Here is a 14372-nt window from a genome sequence, read left to right on the forward strand (position 1 = left end):
AATTGACATATGCAACAATGCAAGTACTTTATAAGTGTCTTAAATGTGTTTATAGGCAATGCTTGTATTAAAAACAGTCTTAACACCAATCAACATACAAAATAATCACCAACAAAGTTACACAAGTAGTAACTTGTAAGCTGGTACAATGTGTATAAATATACTACACATTAAACACAAATGACATTTCTATATTTCCCTAGATTTGCAACAACTGCAATCCACAACGGTCAAGATCCTGAACAATGGAGTTCCATGATGGTGGTTCCTCCCATTACACCATCAACCACGTTTAAACAAGTTTCACCTGGTGTACTAACTGATGTAAGATCACCGTTGAGAATATTTTGAATAAGATAACTTTACACATAGTACATTAACATTTGTATAACATAGATCTAACTTCCAACAATCCCCTGTACATTATCATGCAATGTACTGACTGATGTAAGATTTTTTCACAGTGTAGAATCAACCCCCAATTTCATCTACTTTATGCCCACTTTTTCTTCTTACTAGAAGTCTTAAATTAGAAGTCTAAATTATCCATATAAACATAAATGGCTCGTTGTTTGTCTGCTTGGTGTAGCGACCATGCTTCTTTTGACCAATTACATTTAAACATGTTTAACCCTTGCATTTATGAAATAATGGTCCAAATTTTTTATAATTTCCCAGTAACCTGAAGTGTCTTGTTCTAAAGTAAAATGAGCTTGATAATAATCTTATCATTTATTTGTTCCCAGGGTTATGATTACAGTCGTGGTGGAAATCCCACAAGACGTTGTTTGGAAAAGTGTGTTGCTGGTCTTGAGGGTGCTAAATATGGTACGGGGTATTTATGAATGTAAATGTTGTTATGTTTCATGCTTAAGGACAGTAGGATACATAAGCCCCCAATGTAAGCAGCTGTCAGTTCTTGGATAAAGGCATAATATAAACATTTCAATATTTTAAAATGTAATTCCTACAAGTTAAATAGTAAAGGGCTGGTGACATTAAGCACAGAATTTAGGTTTTTCAATTATATTACACATATTTCGGGTGAATTTCATAGGTTAATTTCTGCATTAATCCCAACACATGCTTTCATATCAGATGCATTTCCATGCTTATTTAAACTTACTATACAAACTTGTTATTTCAAATGCAGCTCTAGCATATTCAAGTGGCCTCGCTGCAACAATGACAATCATCAATACATTGAAGGCAGGAGATCATGTTATATCAACCGATGATGTATACGGAGGAACTAACAGGTTAGACTTTCTATTTAAATAAATGTAACTTATTTATCCTGTGTCGTGGGAGCAAAAATAGTTGTTACTTACAACATGTGTGAAAACATAGGGAAAGAGAAAACTATCCTTTATTCTATCTCCCCAATGGGTATAACTACGAATACATGTACTTTTCCTATGTTACATGTACGAATACATGCACAACGAATACATTTACTTTAACATGTAGTTTGCTGTTAAAAACATGATAAAAAAGCCCAGGTATATAATAATTCGAAATTTAAATAATGATTTTTCAGGTACTTTCAAAAGGTTGCTGCAAAGTTTGGGCTCGAATTCAGCTTTGTAGATTTTACAAATCTTGATAATGTGAAAGCTGCAATTAAACCAAACACTAAGGTGATAATGTTTATCATAATCTAACATGGGCTTGTGGTAAACACACAGATCTATTTCTTTAATATCTTATTGCCACTAAGCCAACTCTGGCTTAAATGTCAGCTCCTCTTGGCCATTCCATGTCTACCATAAGACCTCCCCCTATATAGCATACAGTGATGACTGATGGTAACGTAAACCATGAGTGACAGTTCAGTCATGGGAAATAAAACCCACATGGGAACCTTTAACCACTATGGCTTATCATGTTTCTTGATACTAGTGACTTGTATTAGAAACTCCATCGTTGATTACTGGCAACAATGGAATTAGATAACTTGGCCATGGGCAAATTACAATGTTCTTAACTGGTAATTTAAATTATATAATTAAGAAATAACATTGACTTCGCATTATAACTTACAGCGAATATAACAACAGCTAAACAACTGTCATTTTGTTGCTAATTCCTTTCTCTTTGTTGTTTTAACTAATTTTTTCTTCGCTACTGTGTATTTACTTTAGATATATGTGTATTTACTATAGTTCCGGCGCCGTGGCGTAGTGGTTAGTGCTCCTGCCTGTAACCATTAGGTAATGGGTTCAGCTCGTCGCTGCTACATTGTGGGCGTATGTGTCTGGGCAAGACACTTAACGGCAATTGCTCCAACCCAGTGGTCACTAATGGGTTGTCCAAATTATCAGCCATATATGAAAAAAATGAAAATAAAAATATAATCACCCACAAAGTAACATACATGGTCTCGTATAACCACGAGGTGTTAAACTCGTTAAAGTGAATGTGACACGGTCATCAATAAGTATAAACTATTTATACTGTAAGATATAAATTGTACGAATGTTTTGGCGAAAGAATTAGCCCGATCGGGTCACTCGTTTTCGAGATACGGATGTTTAAAGTTGTGTTTGAAGCGATGTGAACGAAAGCGACGAAAACCGTGTGTGACGCCATCGAGGGTCAAAGAGAGAAGCGAACACAGCGTAGTCAGTGCTTGTACAGGTTGCTGAGCCTGAGTTGAAGAGCCAACATGGTCAATTTAGAAAGTTTTTATAGTGCTGATTCAATTTCTGACCTAAATGAGGATGTGGAGGAAATACATGGTGAATGTGGATGAGCCTGAATATTCCGAAATGAGGCACCAATATTGTTGAAAATGCGAATGGCAAACTGCTTATGGTTAGTTTTTTAGTAAATCAAAACATATTTCATAAAATATTTTTTTATTAAGGTGCACACGTGACAATTGTATACCAATGCCCTCTTTTTTACAATTGTTATGTCGCTGTTAACTTGGAAGTGAGGCGACTGAATCAATTAATGGAAATCAGTTAGGTTATACTTGTATCACGAAGCACCCCCATGATTCCATGGCAAACCCTTGATTTTAGAGACAGCACACTTAGCTTACAAGCAAGATTATGGTAGTGCTGTGGACTCTATTTTAGCGCAACACAAGTTATTACGTTGTTCAGTATAGGTTAACCTGCCCAAAGTGTTCTTGTGCCTTTCCCATCATGTGTTGTTAACATGTTACATGACTAGATCCACATTTCCAAATGACACCTATACTGGGTTCAAACTGCCAATTTTGAATTTTATATTTTGTAAAAAAACAATACTTAATAAAAGATATACATAGAAAAACAATTTGTATGGGCTAAGATTGCAACTTCCTTGTCAGGTTCAAGGTAATAGAGGTTAAATGTGATGTCCAAGAAAGTTCTGATGAGCGAAAACCGTCATTATCCAGTACTAAACTTCTTTAGATGTACAGTTCTTGTATATGTATTCTGCAAATATTTGAAATTTGAATGTTTATGATAACAATTCAAACTACGAAGTCACAATCACACTATTTTTTTGTGCAGTCATTACTTTTCGCAATACGTCCTTCTTTGCTGCGTAAGAGATATTTTTATAGCATATAGTTTACTATCACTGCAGGCATGGCCGACTCAATACATATCAGACTCCAACAGTATCTCAGTAGTAGATCTAAACTTCTTCCCATACCAGTCGGGTATAAAATGTTTACTACATATACCACTGTTTTAAAGAGGTTTCTCGGCCCCTGGACTGCACAAACTTCACCAACTGCTTCGATATTGGGCTTTTCGGAAATTTAAGTATTTTCACATTATCATTGTAGCTATTTGAACACCTCCAACAACGCAACGGTTCGGCATCTTTAAAATAAGGCGCTTCTCACATGTAAACAAAGACTTTTCTCGCTACTCGTATCTAAACACAGTCTTTCTCACTCGCGTTTGACCCTCGATGACGTCACACTTCACTATAGCGAAAATCTCCTACCATTTTTCGAAACGGCTACTTATTTTGCAATGGAGTGACTCACTCAATGTGCACTTACCGCTAGACAGCGTAACAGATCAGATACTGTTGGAGTCTGATATACCTACAGCACAGATGAGAGAGGCCACTCATAAACTCGTTATACAGATGTGCGACTACATGCATTTCCATGGAAAAATTTCGTCACGCTTCGCTGGTCACATGTAGGATTTTTCGGTAAGGACCTCGCCAATTTGTATAACGCGAGTCGCGAGGTATAGGAGTAATGCGCTTCTGGAGATGTAAATAGTTTTATACGACCGCTTTGAAGACGAAAAACTTATTTTTATCATCAAAAATGGATACACCAGAGCTCATATAAGTAAGAAACTTATTATTGGTTACATTATATGCGCATTTCAGTCTTTTTAGGCGGTAGGAGGCATGTCCACTCGTAAACTTCAGGTTGCATCCATGAACCATGATGCAAACAGATGATTCTATAACGCAGGAAAAATGGCCTTGCAATATGGGGCCGAATTCTATAGATAAAATGTTGGTTTCGTAATTCACAAATCCGTGGCTATCATAATGCTATTCATCCGAATCTAGAGATTCCACTGTGATTAATTTCAGTATTTCACCATATTAATAAGGCTTACTTGGACAAAACAGCTTTAAAATTGGAATCCAGCAGAATGTTGAAAGTTTTTGTGTCATTTTGATTATGTGCTGTATCGTGTTTGTGCATAAATAAAGATATAAAGAGCAGAAAATACCTTAAAGTTATTGTTTCTACAATTAGAATCACAGATTTTACAGTTTAAATCTGATAAAATAATCCATCAGCTTAACATTTCAATTATTTATTTAGAATTAGTTATAATTAAATACAATTGGTAGTTATAATAAGCAGAAGGCAATTGTAACAGGAACAGTTAAGATAAAAAAGACAAGAAAGGGAGTGGTTTACTGCAGTGCTATAAATTTCTCAAAAAATAAAGTAGACAATAAAAATTCTTTAAGGCGCTGAAAGAAAAATTGAAGTATATCTTAAAAGGACGAGTAAATTTATATATATTCATGAATCAGGATATGTTGCAATGCTTTTGATTGAGAAAGTGGGTAATCTGTAGCTGGAGGAAAGATCTGGATTGTAAAACACCAGAGTACCTCAGCAACAACATTCGCTTTTGTGAATTGAAAATTGAATCATGTATATTTTCTGCGGGTACTCGTTGGCTAATACGAGCAGCGTACCCCACTTTATTTAGTGTTCCCAATCCCCTTCCACGCGCGAACCCATTCGACCACGATAGCGTTAATGTATTATTTCCATTGTTTTATGTAATGACAGCTTCAAGGCTTTTTTTTCTAGGAAACTGACTCCAGCACTTAAACTAACAGCACCATCTGCAAATAACAGTACAGATCTGAATGGTATAAGTTAATAGTCTATCACAAGTTGAAAACCACATACAGCGGAATTAACCATTTTCAAAGCATACAAGTAATATGTTATCGATAAATTGCATTTGTAGGTATAACTAAAACAAAAATCAAAAGCAAACTATGCATTCTGATCAAAGTGTTTAATTCCGGACAATTTTTTTTATACATTCATGAGGCTAACGTTTTTTAAATAGGGGCGTTAACGTTTTTTAAATTACTGTTATATTAAAGTTATTATTATAAAAAGTTATTATTACCTTATAAACATATTAAGAATATAACAAAAGTACAAAACATAAATACATCAGTATTAGGAAATTTTCTACTGATAACGACGTTCTATTCGGTCACCAAGTCACACAATAGCCTTAAATTAGTGCTTACTTCTTTCCTGAGCTCTGGTTTAACGATTTTTGGTGATAAAAAATAAGTTTTCCGTATTCAAATCGGTCGTATAAAACTATTTACATCTCCAGAAGCGCATTACTCCTATACCCTCGCGTTATACGAATTGGCGAGGTCCTTACCGAAAAATCCTCCATGTGACCAGCAAAGCGTGACGAAATTTTTCCATAGAAATGCATGTAGTCGCACATCTGTATAACGAGTTTATGAGTGGCCTCTCTCATCTGTGCCTACAGTAACGGGAAGAGGTAATGCATATAAAGCACTTTATAGAGTCAGTAAAAAATGTGTCACTATAGCTGAGCAAACAAGTGGTGTAGAAAATTTCCACTCTTTATTGAACCACTTCGCTTCAAAAATACTACATTTTTCATTTGAGGAGATTTATTTTTAAATAACAGCAGTATTTTTTCATGAAAATTAATATACAATATTTTAGACTACTTCTAGCATACTTGCATTAAAATGTGAAAACCGTCAGCAGGCTTACCTGCAGCATGGCCTACTCAACACACGGCCTAGGAATACACCGAAACTTCTTAGAAAATAAGAGGCCTATTGACGCGAACAATGCCCATTATAATACATTGTTACGTCAGAGTTTTTGCATCAAATAACAGTTTATTTACCAATCCCGGGTAAATTACCTTATTTTTCGGGATATTTTATCAACATCTTATATTTTTAAGCATGACTGAACAGATAGGAGTTACTTTTAACCACGTGCGGCATACAAGTAAGTTTTACCAACAGTTTAGTTTGGCTCAGTCGCTGAGGGCAAATAGTATTTGGCTTAAAACAGAAGTTTTTTAAGACAGCCTATATATATCTAGCAAAAGAACACCGCAGTAACAACAAGTAGGTTAATTGATATGTCCGTTGTGGACTTTTAAAACCGGTCCTTAAAAACAATATAGGAAATTGGATAAACACAAGCATTAGCCTTTTGTCTTAAGGTGCTTATGCCTTGATCTGTCCTGTTGCTTATAACCTATTTTCTACTCGAGTTTTTTTTTTAAAGCAGGACAGAGGCTCTTCCTCGAGGTCCAAAAATGGTTCATACAGCGCATCATAAATTAAGACTGTATAATACAAACAAACGCACGATAGCCTCCCTTCGTACTTGTGTCTAACTTTAGACCTTTGTCGCTGTTTAAATTTTACTAGTACTTCCTTCCTGACAGAATTATTGACACATCTCTGTTTGTTGTTAAAGAATATATTATAGCCAGAAGTAGTTCCGACTTAATTGAATTTAAAGTAATCAGTTTGACTTAATCTATTTTGTAAGGTAACTGGAGAATTCAGATTCTGGGTACACCTACTGTTTATTTTTGCGACATCCCATTAAAAGAACCTCCTACAGCCAATAGAAAAAAATATTATGTAAAAAGTAAATTATGGTAAAATTGAACTTAAAAATATGTTTAAGGGGTTAAAAGTCTGAAATATGTGTCATTTGTTTTCTGTTTTGAAAATAGTCAAAAACAAGAAATAGCAGCGGGTAATTTGTGACATTTTATTCATATAGAAGCGGGTAATTTGTGACATTTTATTATTATAAGGATAACTTTTATATTATTTTGCCAAAAAATGTATTTAAAAGTTATTAAAAACTATTTTGCACCTACCCACAAAAGGAAAATGCAAACAAAACTTAGCAAGTTCGTTTAATTTAATGAGTAGTTTATATATTTCTAAAGATATTTGACAGGGTAAATATAAGCAATTTTACGCCTGCAACAAAACATGATTGTCTAAACACGTTTTTGATTCACAATAGCAGCAGTGAGACCACACGCTGTTTCTTTAACTAATATCATCTATCTTAATGTTTAAATTATATGTGTCCATCCATTAGAGCTTTGCTCTCTGGTAATATATATTTTTGAATTGTTGTCAATTAATAAAGGAATGATAGTACTAATTGGTGGTATTACTCCAAAACCATAATTTATTTTAATTTTGCAGGTCTGTTGGTTAAGGTGTTGCACCATAGTGTAAACACATATGTGTTGGAATATGATAATCCTGATACAGACAAGAACATGCGGAATACAAATTTACACAAATCACTTTGCACTCATATAGTTTTTATAATTCTCCCCTCATACCAAAAACAGAATAATAGTGTAGCGGTTGAGTGTGTTTCGAGCACAGATTTATAATATACATAATTATCTAAATTACACTATATGCATAACGATTGCGTGTTGTGTAAAGTTGCCAGCTGGCGCAACGCGGACGGGTCTTAATGAGGAAACCGCATTGTTAGGACAGTGCCGAGAGACTTTGCTCTGTGACAGTACGGAGCCTTGCTGTATAATGTTGTAACTGACGTAACCAAGTTTAAATCTTCTACCGGATTTATTGTCATTCTCGCGTGTAATGTCTTGTTGGGGGCGGCGTTAAACGTGAGTGATTAGCTTGGTTGATGTTGACTCCGTACGATGTTGATTCTTTTCTCTTGGTTGATTGTTGACGCCTGGTACTATCTTCTTGGCTGTTCTGACGCAGATTGTATAGTAAATGACAAACCACCAGCTCAACGGTTTTGACTCCTTTATTAACACGAACAACGATGACGGAAAATAGCTCACGAGAATGCGTAGTCACAAATGCGTAGTCTGAAAGCGTAGTGTCCAATATTTGTGCACTCATTTTATAATGAAAACACACAATAAAAGAATAGTAAAACGCCCAGTTAGTTTGACCCTGGGGCATGCAACGTCAGTAAACATTAGAAAACAGACATAAAAAGAATCGGGAGTGTTTTATCTACGCTTTGATGATACTGTAATTGTCTCCCTTACGCAAAGAAGACGTAAATTTATACGATTGTGAAAATGTTGGACACGAAAAAACGGTCATTAGAATGACGTAAGTTGCACACACTCGATCTTGGGACTTCAGTATATTTGTAGTGAAATAAAAATACATTAATAAATCTACTGCTTTCCCACATCAACCGCTACAGTCTCTTCTCGCATTTTGCATTCTTGCCATTATATAAGCCCTGTACTGCTGTATAGAATGAGGCAGTCGGAGCCGGAGTCGGGACCTGCAATGCTCGCTGTGCTCACTGTTATCGAATAAATTGAGTTGTAAACCTGGACTTGTCATGGAGTCGTTACTGTTCTGCTAGAGTCGGATCGCTCTTGAGCGAGGTGCGGGTTAGCAGAGCCCAAGACACGTGAGGGCAGCACGGTTTCGAGTACATTCAACATTTAAAAAATTACATTTAAATATTGGATTATTATCATGGTTTTGAATAAAGAATGCTTGTTCTTCTGCGTTCCCCAAATAAATGCTGCTTACTTGATCCGAACAAGTTTCCTTGCAAATCCTAGTGGGAACATATGATAGTAAAACCATCTGACGTCAAATGTTCACCAAAAATATGAGATGGCCAGCATACCAATAAAATGTCGCTTGCTTTTTTCTATGTCCCACTCTTCCTTTTGAAAATGAAAACACACACGTACTTATCACTTTAGTTTACAGTCATTCTTGTTGTGCTATTTTAAACACAGCACCAATCAAGCATGATTACTCGGCTTATGAAAACTTTAAATACAAAATTAAATGGAGTCTATCGACTTTATGTCGTATGGGAAAAATCGAAAAGAACTTAAAATCTGAACCCTGGAAAGTCACAAAAACTAAATCTCCACTAATTAAGCTTGCTTTGCTGTTTTGTGTGGATATACACTGATCCCTAGGAAATAAATTTCAATAAGTTGCTGAAGCCGTTAAAATATATATTGCTAATATAGAACAATGCTGGGAGAAGATGGGACACTTAAGCACATATTGCCAAATACTTCCAAAATCAATGAGATGACGGTTTTTGGGTAATACCACGAATTAGTACTATCATTCCTTTATTAATTGACACCAATTTAATAAAATATAATAAAACACACGAGGACTTATTTAGCGATCCGCACAACAGGTGAAATTTTACAAATTCGAAAACACACAGAATAAGATGGGACAGTTTAAAATCATTGTTAATTTTGATTATTAAGTGTATTCACAAATGAGAATATACGTAAATAACACGAAATAATACTGTACGCCTTGAAAATTAAGCGTAAACATTCTTTTTCTTGCCCTATTGCTATAGTTTTTACATGTTACTTCTACATTATATTATTGCATAACAATTGGTATTGTTTGAACGCCAATGGGTAATGTTCGAACTTCAATGAATAAATATTGTATCCTACAAATGTATATGAACTTGTAATACCAGAATATTGATCATAGCTATTGATAAAGTTTTTATTTTTGCTACAAACTGAGTATTACTACTCTGTTTTTGGCACAAGTCACTTCTCATAAATAATCACCAAGTGCACATGACCCAATTTCGAATATATTTTCAAAATATTATCTTTTTATTATATCAGTATCTTATAGTTGAATAACCCCTGATGTATAAATTACTAAATTAAAAGCAAATATTTCAAAGTTTGGCAATGAAAACACACAAAACTACAATGTGGGGGAAGATGGGACTCTAAATTGAAATATATTTACATTAGCAGCATTTTGCAACTTGTAGTTAATCTACCGAATTTAACAGGCTGCGCTAGTTTCTTTGCCATGTAAACTTCATATATATAACGTTAACCGAGATTTTTATGTTGTTTTTATCTCAAATTAAAGTCATATTGACCCCTGTCTATTTTCTTCATGCTTAATCAGTATTTTTTTTTAGAAAACTAAAACTAGTTTTATGAGACAAAATCAAACTGTACGAAATAGTCAAGGTTGATTTATGAAGCTATGAAACTAGTTTAATCGTTCGCAGACGCAAAATAAAAAATTCTTCGGCTTTACTGTGATTTAGCGAGCATTAAAAATTAGCACCGTACTATTTCGCATTTTTTTACCTGTTCAAAACATACTGTTTCTATTTTACATATTTTCTTAATATTTAAAAAGAGTAATCTGCTTTGACGGGCGTGTTATAAAGTCGCGATAATACTGTCGAATAATTCTGTAACCTTATTTCCCCGTTTATTATTAAATGGGGGTCCGTAAAAAGAAAATTAAAACAAAAGTATTGTCTGACAAAGTGTTCCATCTTCCCCCACCCTACTATACCTTAAAAACGTTTTGATTTTAATTATCCATCAAAACTGCATCAGAAAACGATAAACCGCTATTAGGCCGGGTTTTCCCGGCGCCGTAGCACAGTTAGTTAGTGCGCCCGCTTAATTCGAACCCATGGGGTGATGGGTTCAAGGCTTGTCATTGCTACATTTGTGGGCGCACGTGTCCTTGGGCAAGACACTTGACGGCAATTGTTTCAACCCACTGGTCACTAATGGGTTTTCAAAATTATCAGCCACACATAAAAAAAACTGAAAAAATCCACAAAAAATAATTAGCCACAAAGTAACATGATAACTTGTAAGCTAGCGCGAGGTGTATGAACACCCGTGTTATAACGAGTGCCGTTTTCCGGCCACGCGAGGATAAAGTAAGTTACATTCATTCATTCTCTATAAAAAATAAAAAAAGAATAGAAAACGCGCATCTTTAATGTCGGCAAAAGAGAGAGGTGATACACTCTCTCTCTTTCGCAGGGCGTTCCCGTTTACTATTGTAGTCAATGAAATCGAGGGCGTTTTATGTAGTTTTTCTTCATTTTTTGACTTAATTTAAACTCATAGAATAAAACAACGATTTTCTATATATATATATTCCTAACAAACCGTTTATTTGAAGGTTTTTAATTATTTTTTTTTAATATTTAAATTTCGTAAACAAGTGGTAAACTGTAAGCGTTAACCTACCAAATAACTAAACTAGCCTAATAAACTTACATAGTTGGTATATTTTTTAACACAAACACCTAGAACCTCTTAAAACTACTATGCGCCCATCCTTTACAATTGAGACCAAGCGAAATGGGGACGGAGTTTGCGGTCATGTGAATAGAAAAAAGAATATATCACGGTTTTGGGAAGTTGCGCGTTCTACTCTTTTTTAGTTCTAGGGCGTAAACACATCCCGCGTTACTTTAATTTTTGTGGTAAATTCAAAAAGCGACCGTTTTATTGATTCCAAAAATACTTTGCTTATTTAAATTGGTCCAGTATAGGCGTAGATATTCGTCCTCAAACAGTGATCTCTAGCGCTTTCCTTTTTTTACTACGAGCTCCGTGATTGTGACGTTGGAACGTACTAGTCACGTGACTGATTCATTCGTAAAAGCAAAACCAGCGTTTTTTTTGTTTTCTCGTTTTTCGCAAAATACACTGCTTCTCACCTATGTGAATAAGAGCTGCCACGCTTCAACAATTTTGTGACGTGTTTGTCACGTGGGTAGTAGACTTCTCAATTTTTTCGCCACGCAAGTTTCAAATCAGTTTTATGAATTTTACGGTGTTTGAGCTGGAATGTCTTTGGTTACACAGAACCGATTAAAACAAGTAAAGTGTCGTTGGAATAAGAAAAACACACTCTATCGATTAAAGCGATGTACATTTGGGGTGTGTTTTGCCCCTTTAAAGTTTTTTTTTAATGTTTATAACTTTTTAATTAAAGCGAATTATCACAAACTAGCTGTTTTAGCATTAGACATAAAACTTTAATTGTTATGCAAAAAACTGCGCAACCATGAGAACCGTGGGCCGGACTCCTTAAAGTAACCTTTTTACAAACTATAGCTGTTAATTTAGCACCAGTAGACATAAAAACTTTGTTCCTAAAAAGCGACCCAACCATAAAACCCGACCAAGTTAATCCCAAAGTTAGTATAGACCAAGTTAGGAAACGGCGCTCGTGTCCGCCATTACGGAGCCCACAGAGCGTGAATCGCCTATACAAATGCATGGTCGACATGTGTTCATTTAGTTCTTGTAAGCAATACAAAGCTAGAAAACACGTATAGCGGTTGTTTTAACATTTAAAATATTATTTCTAATATAAATCTTGTTATACAATATAAAATCTAGGAATTAATGTGGAGTAAATTAATATTTTGACTGGTTTTCGGCGTACAGTGTGGTTTAACAGGGTACTTTACGTTGGCGATTAAGACTAGCAGCAATTAGCTTAGTTTACATAATAGTATATGATCATACCTACAAATCTACAGAACCATTCTTTACTACATTTATAATCCAACATGAGTGGACATGCAGCTCCAAACTGCTTAAGTACTAGCAGATAGGGTGTTCGCGTTTTCCGATTTCATAAAGACCCGGAACGCAGAAAGGGTAGCTTACTAATTCAAGCAGAGGACCAAAAATTGTAACTCAGTATTGTTTTCCTCAATGTCACTTCGATATTAGGCAAATTTTCTGTTTTTTTAATCTTTAATCGATTGAGTGTTCAATAAAAGTGGATTATTTTTGTGAGGTTTATTATTGTGATAAGATATAACATTAGTAGAAAGCCATTTTACGCACAGAAGTGCTTGGTTTTTAAAAAATCGCAATATTTAAACGAAAAACAGCACCCAGCAATGATAAAATGCTATGCCGTAGGCTCCGTAATCGTGGCGACTATGACGTCATAGACGCGAAACAATGTATAACAAGACTCGTTGTTTTACAATCCGTTTCCTAATTCTAGGACCTAGAATACAGATATTATAGCGGCCATTTTCGATACTTTCTACTGGTGCCACCAGCCTAAACTAAATAGACCCCAGCGGTACCGATTCTGAAGTAAATCTAAAATTCGACAAAGTATTAATTATGAATATTAATATTCGCCATAAAAACATATTTATGGAATTTTTGCAAGAACCAGCGTTAAAAATATGTTCTAGCGCTACTTTCATAGCTACAAAATGAAACGTTATTTTTCTTCAAAAATAAGGGGGCTTGGGTGTAAAATATTAAAAAGTATGATCATAACTTGAATCATATAAATATCAAATTTTCAATTTTTTTGCGAAAGTATAACTTACGCATGCATCTTTGTTAGTCACTAACATACCATTCCCATTAAAAAAACAATTAATTTTAATTTTTTTTAAATAATGAATATTAATATTTGTCATAAAAACACATTTATAGAATTTTTGCAAGAAAAGCTTTAAAGAGTCCGGCCCACGGTTCTCATGGTTGCGCAGTTTTTTGCATAAGAATAAAGTTTTATGTCTACTGATGCTAAATTCACAGCCAGTTTGTGAAAATTCGCTTTAATTTAAAAGTTATGAACGTTTAAAAAATCAAATTTCAAAGTTGTAAAAAACGTCACTCGCGGGCACTGTGACGTCACAATGCAAGATTTCGTTTATGGGGAAAACCCGGTCTATCAGCGGTTTATTGGTGCAGTTTTGATAGATAAGCAAATCAAAACGTTTTTTAAGGTATTAACAATACCTATGGCTTCAGCAACTTATTGGAAGCTATTTCCTAGGGATCAGTGTATAACCAAACAAAATAGCCTACCAAGCTTAGTGGAGAATTAGTTTTCGTGACTTTCTAGGGTTCAGATTTTAAATTCTTTTTGTTTTTTCCCTATATGGCATAGACTATATTTATATCTGTATTTAAAGTTACCATATAGGAGTTTACCATAAGCTGAGTAATCATGCCTGATTGTGCTGT

The 14372-nt window shown here is 34.8% G+C and overlaps 1 protein-coding gene across 3 annotated transcripts in view; it reads left to right on the forward strand.

Moving 5' to 3' along the window:
* The window catches only part of LOC100184574 (cystathionine gamma-lyase), a 21837-nt gene that overhangs the window by 2142 nt on the left and 5323 nt on the right, over positions 1–14372 (forward strand). The window contains exons 1-4 of one of the 3 annotated variants that reach the window (XM_026835909.1): positions 166–324; positions 747–828; positions 1154–1259; positions 1541–1640. The exons of 1 other annotated variant lie outside the window; for it this stretch is intronic. In XM_026835909.1, the coding sequence (XP_026691710.1) occupies positions 181–324; positions 747–828; positions 1154–1259; positions 1541–1640 (432 nt within the window). In that variant the 5' untranslated portion in view covers positions 166–180. Of the gene's footprint in view, positions 1–165; positions 325–746; positions 829–1153; positions 1260–1540; positions 1641–14372 lie in introns of those variants that run through there. One more of the 3 variants, XM_026835908.1, reaches the window with a different exon arrangement.

The sequence above is a fragment of the Ciona intestinalis genome, chromosome 9, assembly GCF_000224145.3.
Source record: "Ciona intestinalis chromosome 9, KH, whole genome shotgun sequence".
Classification (NCBI taxonomy): Eukaryota; Metazoa; Chordata; class Ascidiacea; order Phlebobranchia; family Cionidae; genus Ciona; species Ciona intestinalis.